Source organism: Saccostrea echinata, unplaced genomic scaffold, assembly GCF_033153115.1.
Source record: "Saccostrea echinata isolate AGI-Se365-2 ecotype Australia unplaced genomic scaffold, CSIRO_AGI_Sech_v1 ptg000023l, whole genome shotgun sequence".
Lineage (NCBI taxonomy): Eukaryota > Metazoa > Mollusca > Bivalvia > Ostreida > Ostreidae > Saccostrea > Saccostrea echinata.
The window spans coordinates 14,443,236-14,461,961 of NW_026889772.1; the positions used below are offsets into that span (position 1 = coordinate 14,443,236).

The following is an 18,726-nucleotide window of genomic DNA, read 5'->3' on the forward strand; positions in this document are numbered from 1 at the left end:
AAAATTGTAAATTCGATCAACCGACAAAAATTCGGCAAATTTACTTTTAAAGTGGGGAAGTAGATCGATTTTATCGACAAGAATTTCCTTTTCTCTTCAAAGCATCTGTAAAATATAAATATACATTGTATATACAAAAATAAAAAGGTTTAATATATACGTACAACTTGTAGACAGTGAAACAAGTATATTATTTAAGTCTTTTTTTAATACCGTACTTATTTTTTTAAGTTGTGTGTTGTGTATGTGGGGGTGGGGTGGGGGTTACAGTCGGTTTGTCTTGTAGTACATTGTATGTACATAATTATACGGAAAAATTCTAATTGTTTTAAATATCCATTCCACTAATTTATTTTTTATTAATATGTACGACCATACCATTTGTATAACGAATTGGTGATTCAAAAAAGTTGGGGGGGGGAGGGTGTGTGTGTGTCCTTTCGTAATTATAATGAATAGTGGCTCGGTTGCGAATTTGATCGCGAAAAGACCGCGAATATTAGTGGTTAACGTAAAGTCTGCAAAAAACAGAAAATTTTCAAATGATGGAGAACCCTGGAGGGTATTACATAAGCTCCCCCAACTTCGTTGAGGTGAGTTAAAAAGTATCGAAAATCATTGATACTTCAATTTATGTATTGATGTACCATATCGATCCCTTCTGCATCAAAATAAATCGATTTATCGATGTATTAGTACAATAATTACCAAGCCAACTATCACAGGTACATGAGGTATGTCAGATTATGAAGAAACATATGTAGGACTTTCTTCCCTTTAAGCTCTTTGTTCTGGGGTTAGCAATTTATCATTATAGAAATGCAATTTACTCGTAATTTGAGCAATCAACTTTAGCAGAATTTTAGGACCAATTATTTAAAAGTCAGAAGTAAATGGCATTCGCTAGATGCCACCAGTTTGTAAATTACAAGTCTGGTATAAATACAAATTACCATCATTTATTCAACGAATGTATCTCGTTAAAACCTGTTTATTAGCTGCAATATGTTGACAACCCACCACAATCCCTCCCTCTAGAAAAAAAAATCAAGTTATATCTATGAGCATTCGATTTTCATTCTTTTTGATTATTAACATTTTTAAAATTCGGTAGCTTCCAACATTGAATTAACATTTCCACGGGAAAATAAGCTACTTTCTACCAGCTAGACATTAAACGTAATTTGTTGTAGTCTAGTAGAGCATGCTAATTTTTCATTCCGTTAAAAATGCAAATTGTCCCACGATGAAAATTGCTGAGAAGGAAATGTTAATTGCAATACATATGAAACTAACTCCATTTTCATTTGGAAATCACTCGCCACCTTGAATCGTACAACCTCGATTAATTAGGCGTAACAACTAATGATTATTGATTAATGCCACTGGGTTAATGACTGTGAAATTTTGGTATTCAATGAAGATAGATGACAATAGAACCTGTCATTGGCATCAACTTAGTTTGAATTCATCTACGAATTTCTAATTTTTCAAAAAATGTCACAAAAATTTACATGCATTTTCGTTGGAGTTGTGATTATATGCGTGTGCATTGGTAAGTATGATTTTTATATATTGTAGCTTCGACATGAATATTCAGTCGTATGTGATGTTGTCATAAATGATTGTTGGATTGTTAATACTAGTGCATTTTTTCTTCTTTTTTTCCTTAATTCTTTTTTCTCTTTTTCCTGAAATGTTAAATGCAGACACATAATTCCAATCATTGCTTCAGATAAAAAAAATTATGAAATAAGACTATCACTGTTAGGTAAACATATTTTCTGTCAGTATTGTATGTTACTTTTCTTTCCATGTGCAGGTTATTAACGTTTGTGTCTGTTTGCTTATAGACATGTTGCCTTGATGTTTATCATCGATAATAAATTTCATGACTGACATTTTTATGCACTTTGCGGGGTTTGTTCTTCCTTTGGATATTTTTTTCATCATTTTAGGACCAGATATATTTCTATCATGTATTATCGGAATCGTATTTTTATATATTTATTCAAACACTTCATCAGAATCAGTGTTGTATCTCTTAGGAATTTATACAAAATAGTGAATTAATTTGCGTGTTTACTGGAGACATTTATCTTTTTACAACATTCTTAAGGATATAAAATGCCAAAATATTCATATGACCATTTGAGGCCAGAGTATAATTGCCAAAACTTTAGACGAAGTTTATAAAACGTAATATTTCATGCCGGTGCTTCTTAATGAAAATCATAACCATAACAAATGACCTAATATTACAGAGGTATGTTCTAATTTAAAAGTCCTCAAAAAAGCGAACAACAAACATTTATTATAGATAATGTATCTGCATTTATCCAACTGACCGTAAATAACAATATGGCTTTCTTGTATTGTACTTCAAGCAGAGTATTAACCTTATTGCTGATTGCCATAGATATATATATATATATATATATATATATATATATATATATATATATATATATATATATATATATATATATATATATATATATATATATATATATATATATATACAAATTCTGCGTATTCAGTCAGAAGTGTAAAACTATGTAGGTGAATAATTGAATAACGAATCTCCTAATCAAATTGCATTATATTGTCTAGTTTTGGTTTCGAACAACTAAAACTTGCAATCTTGTTGATTCTAGGAGAGGTTTGCATATCTGTTTGCCTAGTTTTGGTTGTTTTATTCTAGAGATTTTAAATATAGTTATTATTCCTTTATAAAATTGTCAAGTCAAAATGCCTTTTTCTGTCAAAGTTTGAAGGTGTAGTTTTATATGAAAATCAGATTTCTTTTAGAGAAGCAGTAAATATAAGGATGAATTCTTCTTGAATTCATTATATTTAAAAATTAAGGATTTTTTAAATACCTTTTCAAAACTACAACGCCATAAAAGACGTTTTAAGTTACATCAAATTTGACCGTTGTATTTTAGTAGCAAGGACAGGCCAAGGTCACTCTATTTTTTCTTATCTTTAAATATAAAAATTACTGTAGCCAATTACGTGATAAGTATTTCGATTATAAGATATAATATGCTTTAGTTTTTGATAATACAAAAAAAAAAAAAAAAAAAAAAAAAAAAATTCCAGGCCTATCAGATAATTACGGAAGCCCGTTGAGGCCAGTTCATAGAAAGAAATATTTTTTATTGCGTTTAAACGCTATAAGTATTGCGTTTAAACGTAAAACATTGCGTTTAAACGCAAAACGCTTTGCGTTTAATCGCAAAAGATTGCGATTAAACGCAATCCTTTGCGTTTAAACGCAATAACTTTGCGATTAAACGCAATAGTTTTTGTGTTTAAACGCAATAATATTTTTGCGTTTAAACACAATGATTTTTGCGATTGAACGCAATAGTTTTTGCGTTTAAACGAAATAATTTTGCGATTAAATGCAATACTTTTGGATTAAACGCAATAATTATTGCGTTTAAACGCAATATTTTTGCGTTTAAACGCAATAATCTTTTAGTTCAAAGGCAATAATATTTGTGTTTAAAGGCAGTCATTTTTATCAAACCTTGCAGAGTACAGTGGATCCACGCATACTTATATCTTTTTTTTTTTCTTTTAACTTATGAGGAAATTGCCTATTGTTTAGCTTTATAAAATCAGGATTCTCCGAGCAAACGCTCTCTTAAAGGATAAATCACTAATAAGAATTTTTAGAGGAGAAAAAAATGTCGGGTTTTAAAAACAAAGGCAACCTAAGAACGAGACATGTCTTAAGCTTATTATTCTCTACATTCTTAATGAAGTTTTGGTCAGTTGCTCTGTTAAAAAATACTGTCCCCTACGTTGCGGTCACAAGTTTAACCCATGTATAAAGGGATTTTTGGAAAGGACTGAGGAAATATTGGAATTACGTACAACATGATGAAGTATTTAGACTTTAAGGTTAAGATCTAGTAAATGAAAGGAGCCTACAGATTTTTCAAATTTGAGAGCTGAATTCCTTTTATGATGCTTTATAACTATGGCTTGGTCAAATAAGGTGTATCGGGGTATAATTTATAGGTAAACAAGATGAAAACTCATATTTTAAACTGTCATTTTCAATGAAAAATTAAGAAAGTTAGTCATGAATATGGAGGTTTTTGTCATATCAGACAAATGAAATGTATCCAGATTGCCTACAGTCTCTCAGAAAACAGTAATTTGTATATTCTGAGCCTCTTCTTTGAAATAATGTAAAATTGAATATAGGAACCGGGATTACTTTTTATACGATTTCAAATTGAACGCCATGAAAATACCTTATCTTCTACATAAGTCTATTAGAGTCGCAAAGTACGGGAAAAAGAAAGTTGGAATTGATTATGACGTCATAATGGATCTAGCACCAAAAAGACATTCTAGAGTCATTTACTAGATCTTGACCTTAATGTACATTCATAACCCTTCCTATGGTTGCATACAGTAAACACAAGAACATATGTGATGGATTTATATGAAATCAAAATCAAATGAAAACAGACTGATCGATGTGCACTACATATATCAAATTGACAACGCGAAGTGCTATTAATACCACTGAAACATTCTCTATAAGTTGTGATAAACGTAAGCAATAGGTCAGAGACTTCATTAAGAGTTTTTGGTTCTAATACATTTAAGACATTCAGGTTGTTAGGATGCCATTGTTTTACTACAATTTTCAAAAACTGGAAAATTTTGCAAAAAGACACAGAACAAATCGGATCTTCTTAAAGTTGAAGTGTCGGGTCCTAGTACCTGTACATGTAATTATAAGCTTTGACTAATTCATGTTTGATTTTGAAACTACAGTATCATTGTGTTTAAATGCAAAAAAAATCCTTATAAGGAAGGATTATTGCGTTTAAACGCAAAGATCATTGCGTTTAATCGCAAAAAATTATTGCGTTTAATCGCAATACTATTGCATTTAATCGCAATACTATTGCGCTTAATCGCAATACTATTGCGTTTAATCGCAGAAATAATTGCGTTTAAACGCAAAAATATTGCGTTTAAACGCAAAAATATTAGTGCGTTTAAACGCGAAAACTGTTGCGTTTAATCGCAAAAGTATTGCGTTTAAACGCAAAAGATTGCGTTTAATCGCAATCTTTTGCGTTTAAACGCAAAGTGTTTTGCGTTTAAACGCAATGTACATTGCGATTAATCGCAATCTTTTGCGTTTAAACGCAATAAAAAATATTTCTTTCTCTGAACTGGCCTCAACGAACTTCCGTAAGGCCAGTTCAGAGAAAGAAATATATTTTATTGCGTTTAAAGGCAATAAGAATTGCGTTTAAACGTAAATCATTGCGTTTAATCGCAATAATCATTGCGTTTAAACGCAAAAACTGTTGTGTTTAATCGCAAAAGATTGCGATTAAACGCAATCTTTTGCGTTTAAACGCAATAATTTTGCGATTAAACGCAACAGTTTTTGCGATTAAACGCAATAATTTTTGCGATTAAACGCAATAGTTTTTGCATTTGAACGCAATACTTTTGCGATTAAACGCAATAGTTTTTGCGTTTAAACGCAATATTTTTGCGATTAAACGCAGCAGTTTTTGCGATTAAACGCAATGATTTTTGCGATTAAACGCAATAGTTTTTGCGTTTAAACGCAATACTATTGCGATTAAACGCAATACTTTTGCGATTAAACGCAATAATTTTGCGATTAAACGCAATACTTTTTGCGTTTAAACGCAATAATCTTTTAGTTCAAAGGCAATAATCTTTGTGTTTAAAGGCAGTCATTTTTATCAAACCTTGCAGAGTACAGTGGACCTAAGCATACTTATATCTTTTATTTCTTTCTCTTTTTACTTATGAGGAAATTGCGTATTGTTTAGCTTTATAGAATCAGAATTCTCCGAGCAAACGCTCTCTGAAAGGATAAATCACTAATTAGAATTTTTAGAGGAGAAAAAAATGTCGGGTTGTAAGAACAAAGGCAACCTAAGAACGAGACGTCTTGAGCTTATTATTCTCTACATTCTTAATGAAGTTTTGGTCAGTTGCTCTGTAAAAAAATGTCCCCTACGTTGCGGTCACAAGTTTAACCCATGTATAAAGGGATTTTTGGAAAGGACTGAGGAAATGTTGGAATTACGTACAACATGATGAAGTATTTAGACTTTAATGTACATTCATAACCCTACCTATGGTTGCATACAGTAAACACAATTAAGAACATATGTGATGGATTTATATGAGATCAAAATCAAAATCAAATGAAAGCAGATTGATCGATGTGCATTTCATGTATCAAATTTACAAGTGCTATAAATACCACTGAAACATTCTCTATAAGTTGTGATAAACGTAAGCAATTGATCAGAGACTTCATTAAGAGTATTGGGTTCTAATACATTTAAGACATTCAGGTTGTTAGGATGCCATTGTTTTACTACAATTTTCAAAAACTGGAAAATTTTGCAAAAAGACTCAGAACAAATCGGATCTTCTTAAAGTTGAAGTGTCGGATCCTAGTACATGTACATGTAATTATAAGCTTTGACTAATTCATGTTTGATTTTGAAACTACAGTATCATTGTGTTAAAATGCAAAACAAATCCTTATAAGGAAGGATTATTGCATTTAAACGCAAAGATTATTGCGTTTAATCGCAAAAACTATTGCGTTTAATCGCAAAAGTATTGCGTTTAATCCGAAAAGTATTGCGTTTAATCGCAATACTATTGCGTTTAATCACAAAAATTATTGCGTTTAAACGCAAAAATTATTGCGTTTAAACGCAAAATATTATTGCGTTTAAACGCAAAAAGTGTATTTAATCGCAAAAGTATTGCGTTTAAACGCAAAGTGTTTTGCGTTTAAACGCAATATACATTGCGATTAATCGCAATTTTTTGCGATTAAACGCAATGATTTGCGTTTAAACGCAATGATTTGCGTTTAAACGCAATAATTATTGCGTTTAAAAGCAATAAAAAATATTTCTTTCTCTTAACTGGCCTCATTTGGCTTCCGTAGATAATACTACCAAACTGAGATGAATATTTTAACTTGAAAAGATTTATATATATAGAAATATTTGAATTAATTTTATTTTCATATACAAGATGTCTTAAAGAGATAAAAAAAAATTATTGATATTTTAAAAAAAGAAAGATTTTACCTATTTTTAATTCAAATCTGATAATAGGCTAAAAGCTGATCAAACTAGAGGAGTTTGTTTATGAAGTTTATGAAGACATTTACTTAGTATTTGTTATTTTCTAAACATTAAGACACAAAGTCAGAAAATCCTTTAAGACTTTGATTGTTTCAAAATGTGAAATGAATTTATTATTCTGTAGTATTTGAAAAGTAAAACGTGTTATTTTCCTACGCTGCTGTTCTGCCAAAATTTTTGTCCCTGCACATGTAGATTCCTGTATAAAGTTGTATCATTGTAGAAGAAAAGACAAATGTTTTCTTTAATTCCTAACTTCTCAATGAAATATAGAGATAACTAACATTAATCAAGCTCAAAAGTCCATTGACACAATACACATCGGGAGCAGAGCAAACAGGGACCTCTAAAACATAAGAGGTTGGACCAGATGCCATGGAGGAGTAAGCATCTCAAGTAAAATAAATTTTGAAATTTAAGAAAATATTCTTTGAATAGTTTATCTAGTCAGAAAACTGACTGGAATTCCTCATGAAAGCAAAACTTGATTTGAAACAGAGTGACGATGAATCTAAAGGATTCACTCTATTCTAGAGTAGCGAAATAAAGAGTTGATCCTTATACGTCGGGTTTGAAACCCAATGTGGAACGTGAAGAACGGACCTTCGGATGAGACCGTATAAATATAGATCATTTGTCGCAGAAGGAGTAGGTATAACAAAAATCCCTCACTGCTCAATACCCATAAGTGCCGAGTACAGGTCTAAATTTGCAGCCTTTTACTGGCATTTTGCTGGCGACCCTGATGAATGTAAGTACAATATATTCCGAAGTGTATGCATAGTAGTATGTAAAGAATACGTGCACAGGCGAGCGAGAAGCAAGGGGAATGGAACTAATGTTTAAAATTGATTGTTTATATGTTGTTTTACGTCCCGTTCGAGAAATTTTCACTCAAATAGAGACGTCAGCATATACAGGCGAAGGACTTCAAATTTAGACCTCTACGTGGCACTGGGAGAATCTTTATCGTGCCAACGCCTGCCGTGACATGGGGACACGGTTTTTTCGATCATCCGAAAGAGCCGCAACTTTCACTTCAAAGTGCCAAGTGTTTGGCGAAGGAACAGTTGCTATCTATTGTTTTTTCAACTTAGGTCAATCGCGGCCGGAGTTTGAACCCACGACATTCCGATCACGGGATGAGCGCTCTACTGACTGAGCTTAATGTTTAAGATGACTATGCACAGTTGTCCTTAGAATTAGTTGTTCTCCTTTTTCAGGTTATCCAGATATGCCGGAGGAACTCTTATTGAAATCCTTGTTTCAGAAATACAACAAGAATGCTCGTCCTGCCACAGTTTCTGCACCAGTTGTTAACGTGGACCACAGCATGGACTTCATTCGTATCAACAGCTTTGTAGGTATTATATGACGTGAATAAATCTATGTAATACAAGCAAATATATAAGTAAAAGTTCTTGCCAAATGTAATAGATAAGAAGATTATTCACTAATTATAAACTAATTTAGATAGGTATGTGTCCTTAAGATAGGTAAGTGTCCTGAATCTTCTCTCCAAGAATGTTCTGCACCAACATGAAATTTACTCAGTGATTATTAAGAACATGTCAAAATGTGAAAGATTTACACATTTACAACAGATAGGCAAGATAATCCAGAAAAAGTCCAAAACACCTCTGATCACAAGAACTCGAGTTTATCCTGCTAGTTCTGGAGGCCTACAAGTGTTCTTTATATTCTTAAGAAATATCTCTCTGAAATACTGACTTATGTTTACTTTTATATTAGAGAGATTCTACTTTAAAGAGCGATGTCTGGGTGACAATGAGATGGCAGGATCCACGTCTTATATGGAACCCAAGTAACTTTTTTGGTCTGACATCATTCAGCATCGGATCTGACCAAGTATGGACGCCAGATGTGGTCTTATATAATGGGTATACGTTTAAAATCAAATCTTTTCCTTATATATATTTAGTCTGCGTAAAATAATATTCTTTTTTGACTGACAAGCCATTCCAATTTTGTTACTTCGTTCTTTTCAAAGATAAAACATATTTTTGTAAATTTTATAGTGTGGGTGACATACAAAAGGCTGATCTCTCCAGAAGAATTGTTGTCAATAACAACGGCATGATACTGTGGCTTTTTCCTGCTCAGTTAGAGAGTACATGTGTCACCAGAAACCAACAAGGAGAGAACGTGTGTCGTCTAAAGTTTGGCTCCTGGACGTACAACGGACTACAGTTAAACCTCACTCACTCGGACAAACAGTTAGGCATGTCCAACTACTATCCAAATCCGGACTGGGAAATCACCAGCACCAATTCCATGCGTAACGTGATGATGTACCCATGTTGTCCTGAACCGTACCAAGATGTTTCTTATCAAGTGTCATTTAAAAGTTCTTTAAAGGGATAAGTGGATTTGACAAGTTTATACGTCTTGCGCATAATTTATACATGTTATATGATATGTGTTACTAAAGTTCACCCCTAAAAGTTTTAATGAATATAAATTTATTTTTTTTTAAAATCTTTTTTTTTTTCATATGCAAACTTTCTACTGGTCTCATTTGTCCAGGATATTTTGTCGCAAAGTTTGTTTCATACCTTCCTAGTGATGTGCTGTTTTGGTTTTTGCTATCACTAGTGATATCACCAGGTCGAAGAAATAATCATATTTTGAAAATCCTTAACACAGCACACTACAGAGTTCTAATTTCATGGTAGATATATGCAGTAAGAGTGATCTTCCCTTTGATGTAAGGATGATCTGTAAATTAATAGATAGCATAACGTCAGACTAAGATAAATAACAAAGGAGAGAAAGATTGGCATTAGCTGCAGATATGTATCTCAACAGTATCGAAAAAATGGATGGACGATCATGGTCGATACGATTATCCATTCTATTTTTAGACGACCGACCTACATATCTTCAGGGTGCTTGACATGACCCCACTTTAAATATCAATTGACTACACACTTTTCTCTCTGTTACACTACATTCTACCAAAAAGGTTGAATTAGTGTGCATTTATTTTACTTTGAAGTGTGTCACTAAAATGGAAATCAAGACCCTCTTTTAAATTTTTCAAGATAAATAAAAATAATTGATAATTCTTTTTTCTTTTTGTTGTTGTTGTTGTTGAGGTTCATTAAATTATTTAAGCAGCATTTTCTTCTTAAATTAGCCACTAGGGTAGTCTTGACCATATCGCAACCATACTTGCCGAAAAGCATACTTGCGTGATGTGAAAATAAAACTTATTCAAACAAAAAAAAAGGGGGGAGGTTAAGTCCCCTTTTAAATGGAAATAATGAAAAAGTTTTGAAAATAGTTAACCAATCAGCTGCAAACGTCTTTATAGTGAAGGTTCCATGTGTAATTTCAAATTTGGCTGAATGAAATGTGAAAATAACGAAGAGTGATCATGCTCAATATCTATTTACACAATACAAACTGTGAACAGAGCCACACGGACCTCTAAAAACACAGGTGCCATGGAGGTGTAAGCATTCACTGTCGATCGGTCAACATGCCGTGTGCCCCTTGTCATGATCGTAAGTAACAAGTAAGTAAGAAAATAATAACCTAGCAATTTGAAAGACGTCAGTCAACATTCGACTAAACGACAGATTTTATTTGCAAATAAGATCATTGTGTCGAACATAGAATTTGCAAAATGTTGATTTTAAAGGAGATTATTGATATCTTTGTATCATCAACTTATTTCTCAATAGGCTGTCTCGTTTTTGAAATTGTTCGTACGTAGAACATGCTCTTGTGTATCGAACCAACTTGGAGGCATAAACTCCATATGCGTCTAAAATTTTACAAGAATAAAAAATAAATAAAACAACATTGTATGGCTCAGGGGAAAAAAGCAGTGACAGTCGCATGACTATTAGGACTTTTCGAGTTTTAGAAAAATGAAAAAAGGCCACCAAATTTAATTTTCTATTAATTTGTATCCAAATTGTTTACCAATCTTCAATTTAAAAAAGTGAAAAACTGTGTATAAAGTGAAATAACGTTCACATGTATTTTTAGAGAGGTAAATAATAAAATTAAAACGTTATTAAATAAAATTAAGTACCGGTATTTACAAATTATCTGAAAAAGAATTCCAATTCATCGATCCTGAATTTTTATGCTGTTCGAGGGAACAAACATGATCATTTTGGCTTTATTTCAAGAATAGGGGAAGAGAATTCATGACTTTTCTTAACCAACAATGCAATTTAAAATTGCGTAAAGAAAATTAGGTTCTTTAATTATTAATCCTTAAAATCTGAACCTTGGGAAACTGAATACATGTTCAAATAAAGAAAAAGGCGTCTTTTCCTTTAAACTTTTATTCAGGAGTAACAATCTTGTAACTAAGAAATTCAGTTTGAAGAAGAAAAAAACGAACAGACATCCGTGAAAATACCCAAAATAATTCTAAATGATTTTTTTTTTCAATGCCTGCAGAATTGTGCTTTTATGATCTTAAATTTCTTTTAATGATAACCAGATTTGGTTCTTTTTATATGTTTATTGCATTCAGATATCAAACAACAATAATAATGGTATAATAATGGCAGTGTGCTGTATAAATGAAAAATGTAGGGAAAAAAAAATGATATTACTTACATACGAGTATGTAAATCCACATGATTGCAATGATGCATTAATCAAAAATAAATAAAAATAAATATACATAAGACATACAGTTGACCTTTTCATTATAATATATTACACTCATAATTAATTGACATTTATGAATAAATATATATGAGGAATATGCTTGATATAAACCTTACCTCAAATAGGGCAAAATGCACACAAAAGGTCAAGGTCACAATGTGTATTGGACACAGTGATACAACCTAATAAAATCAATGTATCTATGTAACCCCCTTCATACCTGTAAATAATAACACAATTTTTTATGTCTTACGAGGGGTTCGTAGACTGATTCGATAAAATTAATACTACGTAGTCTATGCTTACAAATTTTTTAAGGAACATAAAACAACAAATGTTAAAGAAGTGTAGAAAATTTTAGCTTGATACGTCGATAATTTTCTAAATTATCATAAAATAAAAAAGACATTATATGATTACCCGGCGCTGTCGCTGTTTAGTTTGATGACGTCTGACAACGTCATTGTTTCTCAATGCCCGCTCCCTCTACCTCATACATTTATCTTAATTGATGATATTCCCTGGAGTTAAGTAAATACTTCAACCCGTCTTGTTTATATGACTTTACAATGTCATGAGCAGCTGATTTCATTCATAATATTGTAAATGGATCCATACACAGTGAACGATCCTCACTTGATTATAACAGCATAATTTGCTTGTCGGAATTCAATATCTATCACACATGATCAACGTCAGTTTTCGACGTGACAAACTTAAAACACCCTGACTTCTAATCGACATTTACTGTGCATCTTTCATCTCTCTAATCTTTTTCGGCATTTGAAAAGGTACTCTGGATGCATTTTATTTCTCTGTTGCCCGTTCAAACATTTCCTAGGTCTTTGCCAATTTTTCCAGGGGTGAAACTTTATAGTATGTTGGAAAAGGAAACCCCCTCCCAGTTTGTGATGTCATTATACAGCCCCTTAATTGTTTAGATCTTGCAAAAAAAATTTACAATAAAAAAATTAAAGTGCCTACAGAATTGAGTAAAAATTGCAAATTTTACAGTACAATTGTGTCATACCACATGAGTGAAATAACGGGAATTTTGGATGACAAATTCTCATAACAAACGCGTTTTTTCTCGGTTACACTCATGTAGAAAAAACGTCATCTTCGAGGTTTCGCCGTCTGGACATATCAATGCTTACAAAAATATCAACAATTCATTTAAAAATAATACATATGATTTATAAACTATTATATGAATAGAAATTCAAAAGATGATGCTAACTTAATGTTTAAAAATTCATTGATGTACCTTAAGCGGTTTTAATTTTATGGCGCTAGTCCACGAACTTTTTGATAACCACTCGTATGTAATAAGTCTGAACTTCATACTATAATAAGCATGACTAGAATTAAGTAGCAAACATGAAAACTTTCATCAACAAATACATGGCTTAAATTTATTCTATTAAAAAATATAAACTTACAACTGGTATTACGGACACTGACACCTAGAGTATGTCTTCAACGGTCTTGCTTCGTAGCGCGAAACATTTCGTGCAAAATCATTTATTTAACTATGAAATCACGTTATCACAGGAAGTGAAGTTGAAATTTATCAAAATATTAAACAATACATTTAACTTAAAACTTATATGCATTTTCCATACTTATTTGAAAAATGATAATTACAAAATATATTTTAAATGAAACTCTTTAATACTTTAGCTTAATAAAAGTTTTGTTACTAAAAATAGATGTGGAAATTACCCTCAATGACAAACAGCATATGATTTCTTTATTCTGTAAATTCTTGGATCCACGCCTTGGCTGATGTACTAGTATTCTATCTGCCAGATATGTAAGTGTATTTGGAACGACTTTACTTTACCGGTCCCCAGAAAAACGCGCTAAAATATAGTGTCGCCGTAGGCGACTTCAATATATATGAGATCGCGTGAGCGATCGAAAAAAATAAAAAATATGAGGTTTTAAGCCTTTTTGACCCCACATTCGAATTCTACGGTTAAAAGTTTAGTTTAAAACTTCGTTTATAAACGAAGTTTTTAACCTCGTTTTCTGAAAAAAAGTAATAAATGTTGTTTATTCAGTGAAAAGGAGACAAAAAATAATTGTGAGCGAAGCGCGTGCGGCGCATGCTTAGTGCCGTTTCTTTCGTACTTGGCCATTTTTTTCATGTAAACAAACCAACGAGATGTCGTTGAAGCTGAATTAAGATCTTGCAAAAAATACAGACGCAACTGAATTTCTTAATTAATCTAAAAGAACAAGACACTAACCCTAATCTCTTGGATGGTATGCGAGGACTAACCCAAATCTCCCAGGCGGATGCTAGACCATGCTAGACTAACCCATGTGCGAGGACTAACCCTAATCTCTCGGATATATGCGAGACTAACCCTAATCAGTCGAAAACTTATGCAAGGACTAACCCTAATCTTTCAGGTGGGTGCAAGACTAACCCTAACCAGTCGAAAAATGTGCAAAACCAACCCTAATCAGTTGAGTGACGTAAATCTTACGTCATAGTGCAATGAGCGCGCGGATCTTGCGGATCTGGGGACCGGTAAAGTAAAGTCTACCCGTGTATTTTGATACACACACGCTGCATGACCACCATTTACGCAAAACATAATTATTTTGATGACCCGGCCCATCACCACCCAAACGATGCTTCCACTCCTGTCTAGTTTTTTTCTTTAAGATGACCCATTTTGTTTAATATTAATACAATAGATAGCTCATTCTTTGGGGACGAGAAGTAGTTTTGTTTACATCTTTATAGCGAGCGCAGCGAGCTAAATAGACTAACGTGTAAGAACAGAGGAAATTCGGACTGAAATCTGTACATTTTTTGGGCAACATTCCCAGAATTCCTTCGCTACCATGATTCCATGCGAAATTATTACAAACATATAAAAGACGAAGGATAATTGTTCCTTACCAAGAGATACCTTTATTTTTCTTTCTTTGCAGAGAGCTTAAAAGAAACAAAAAATAATTGCATCTACTCTACAATATATTTCATTAACTATTGCACAAGACCTGTAGTCTCGTTCAACCAGACGCTCTGCTGTCTCCGTAAATTCCAACGTCAATTGACATCACAGTCTAGACTGTGTCTCCTGCGGTCTGAAGTTTGAAGAGGCGGATCAACATTATAAGTGTAAGCTGTGTATAGGCAACTGCGCTTGCCCCAACGGTCCCACCGTAAAACATATTCGGAAATCGCGCGACGTCAATTGACGTCACAGTCTAGACTGTGTCTCGTGTGGTTTGAAGTTTGAAGAGGCGGATCAACCTTACAAGTGTAAGCTGTGTATAGGCAACTGCGCTCGCCCCAACTGTCACACCGTAAAAAATATTTTGGAAATCGCGTCATCATCAGATCGCCAGTCTTTACTGCCATTGAAACATTTTATTCACTTTATGGCCTCACATGAGGCATAAAAGTACAAAAAGAAATAAATCAACAATGAAAAGGTAACAAATGAACAAAGGATTAACATATATACAATATTAATTTAGAGGTATTGGAAGGAATTTCAAGAGTGAAATAAAGACATTACAATGTTACAAAATTTTGCCAAGCCAATTAAGGTAAATTTATCATCACTGTTACAAAGTTTGGCAAAACTATTGATATTTTTCACTTTGTAAACTTTTTCAGGTATGTACTTTCTTCTTTCATCATTGAAAAAATTGCAATTAAAGATATAGTGAAATTCATCTGAGACTCCAATTTCTCCAACACTACAGAGATCACATAATCTATCTGCTCTATCTATTGCCCTGTTCACACGGAGAGTTTAATTCGCAGTAAATTAATGCGAAGTAAACTAATGCGAATTTATGCCCTGTTCACACGGAGAGTTTAATTCGCAGTAAATTAATGCGAAGTAAAATGATGCGAATTAAACTAATTCGAATTAAACTAATTCGCATTAAATTCTCCGTGTGAATGTAGTAGTGGCCCTTAGTGAAGAATAACACCACTTATGGGTTCATCGTTTATTATTAAATACTTCAGTGTTGATATGGATGGACACAATGATAATATAATTGTTGTAGTTATAGTTTTAAGCCCTGTAATAGGAATAAACAATATTGAGTATAAAAAATCAACAATAAACTTGCAAGGGAATATGTCTAATACAAGAAGGATAACTCTTGCTATCTTCTTAAAGTTTAAAGTACTTTACAAGTTATTTCCCTTGACTGCATTAAAAATATATTAAAAACATTAATTCTGATAATGAATATTATGCATATACAATATTACTCCATAAATATATACATTTCAATGCAACTATTTCACATTACATTTCTCTATGATAAAAGTATTATATTTCATATGCTTATCAATTAATCACCTGTTTATGGAACAAGGCTTAAACTCAATAAGCTGCCTGAATCAAGTCTCGTGTATACTACATATCAACTGTAAATAATAATTTAAGTATATAACTTCAGAATCAATAATCAGATCCCATCAATGAAATTGATAACTGATATTTATAAATTACTAAGGTCGAATGATAAAAGTAAAAGAAATAAACTTGATGATCAAATCAATTGAATTTACTCATGAATGATAGAAAATGCATAAATTAGATAATTTACAGAAATATTAAATCAGATATTAATCAAGATAATAAAATATAGAGTGCACTTACTATCTGTCAGTACATCTTTCAGGTCAGTCAGGATAATTCAAATATGGCAGACTTCACATAGATACAGTCACTACATAATTATATATTATAAGAACTTTCCTCTAAGGAATCTAACTTTCTAATGAACAAAGGCAGTTCACCAAAAGCGGGAAAATATATAAAGTAAATCTATTGGTTCTTCAAACCACATGACATGTATCACATGTCTGAAAATGACCACCTAGGTAAAATAGCCATAGGCATTAAATACCAAAAAGTCATTAATTGAAGAAGTCAACTAATGATCAATGAATAGCACAATAAAAGAACCAAGGGAGAATAGGGCAATACAGGAATGTTTATCTAATTGTGTTTCAACTAAATATATACAAAATGATGATGATGTAGATGATGATCAAGTGAAATAATCATAAAACAACAAGACACACAATATACCTTTAGTATCATTTATTAATCATAAATATATTGAAAATATCACCCTATTACATGAACGCGGATCAAATTTAATTCGCAGTAACTTACGTTTAATTCGAAATATATACATTTGTGGTATCTCTCTATTATATAAACATGCAGAGAGCAAATATCTTCATACCTGTATGAAGTTTTTCGAAGGTCATAGGTCATTATGTGACCTAATCACACAGCGCAGTAATATCTACATAAAAAGACTTACTCCACTTAGCAATATAGCATGTTTTTCATGCATAAAAATGTACAAAATACGCAAGTAAAATAATAATCATTTTATTTACAATGTAAACGAGTATTTAATACAGTTCTTGATCGATTTTACATAGAGAATAGAAAACTACGTGTCTGAGCTGCATAGTCTCGACGTTAACCCTTATTTTTCTCGCAGACCTCTGAATGCTATAATTTTTTTTCCATTAAACTTTACTCACAATAAATTTGAAAATCTGTTGAAAAATATCAATATAATGCAATCACGCCACAAACAGCTGACAAACACTGCACTTTGGAAGTTCGGTAGGCACACCTCCATCATCGAGATCGTTGTGACGTTGTCTTAACAATGTAAGCTGTCGCCAGTGTCTCCATGTCAACATCATAAATTAATAAATATGCCTTACTGAAATCGTAGATTTTATGTTTTTGATGAAATTTTGTACTTAATTTCAAGTTATCTGGTCCGGACAAGTGTCTCCATCCATCCCTTTCCGACCGAAATTCCTCCAACTTTATAGTATCAAACATCGGACGTGTTTCTTGTGTTTTTTAACATCGAATATGGACTCTCGTGAATACAAAAATTCCCAGACACCAATATGGTCACTATAATAATTGATCACAAGAAGCCTTTCACAGAATATTCCCTTCAAAAAAATCCTTTGCCAGATGAATTTGAAGCGTAACCGCTTTTCAAGCCGATTTACACCTAGCGTAATTTGTCAAAATCTACGACGTACAGTTAGTGCAATATTTATATTCGATTACATTCGATTGTCCGTCTCAAATGCATATATAAGTAATAAATAACAAGTTTAAAAACTTCAATGGGAATTGAAGTGGGTCGGTACGTGATCAAATCTTCTGAGAAGGCCTTCGGCCTTCACAGGATTTGATCACGTGACCGACCCACTTCAATTCCCATTGAAGTTTTTAAACTTGTTATTTATTTCTTAATTAAACTCTCCGTGTGAACAGGGCATAAATAGCGTTCACACGACAGCTAATGCGAAGTAAATTAATTCGCATTGAATTTGTTGGTATTTTAATGCCCTGTTCACACGGCGAGTTTAATTCGAATTAAACGTAAGTTACTGCGAATTAAATTTGAACCGCGTTCACACGGGGAATTTAATGCGAATTAGTTTAATTCGAATTAATTTACTGCGCATTAAATTACTTCGCATTAGCTTCGTGTGAACGCTAAGCGAAGCTAATTCGAATTAAATTTTGACGCATGCGTAATGGCAAAATTAAGTCACATGCCACATGTCGGTGGTCAGATATACATGTAGGTACTTCTGCTATTTTTTTAGTAAAAGCATAGGAAAATTATGTTAATCACTGAAATGTGTACAGACACTATGACATTATGTCATATGGATCTGCTCTGCATAAGGTGACGTGATTTGAAAATGACGTCATAATAGTCTTGCTGAATAGCCTTATTGTAGAAATAAAATTTTAATTCGCATTAGTTTACTTTGCATTAGCTGTCGTGTGAACGCAATTTAATTCGCATTAGT

The 18,726-nt window shown here is 32.5% G+C and overlaps 1 protein-coding gene across 1 annotated transcript; it reads left to right on the plus strand.

Annotated features, from left to right (window-relative positions):
* Positions 1-1,211: 1,211 nt before the first annotated feature.
* Positions 1,212-10,290, plus strand: LOC133191515 (neuronal acetylcholine receptor subunit alpha-9-like). Its single transcript, XM_061327266.1, has 4 exons — positions 1,212-1,555; positions 8,423-8,559; positions 8,952-9,100; positions 9,239-10,290. The coding sequence occupies exons 1-4, from the start codon at positions 1,498-1,500 to the stop codon at positions 9,582-9,584; spliced, it is 690 nt and encodes a 229-aa protein (XP_061183250.1). The 5' UTR covers positions 1,212-1,497; the 3' UTR covers positions 9,585-10,290.
* The last annotated feature ends 8,436 nt before the right edge of the window (positions 10,291-18,726 follow it).

Excerpts from the sequence above, each read along its gene's own strand:
- LOC133191515 (XM_061327266.1), top strand. The coding sequence starts at position 1,498 with ATGTCACAAAAATTTACATGCATTTTCGTTGGAGTTGTGATTATATGC. Across the intron at positions 8,560-8,951 it reads TCATTCGTATCAACAGCTTT|AGAGATTCTACTTTAAAGAG; the intron begins GTAGGTATTATA and ends CTTTTATATTAG. Across the intron at positions 9,101-9,238 it reads GATGTGGTCTTATATAATGG|TGTGGGTGACATACAAAAGG; the intron begins GTATACGTTTAA and ends TAAATTTTATAG.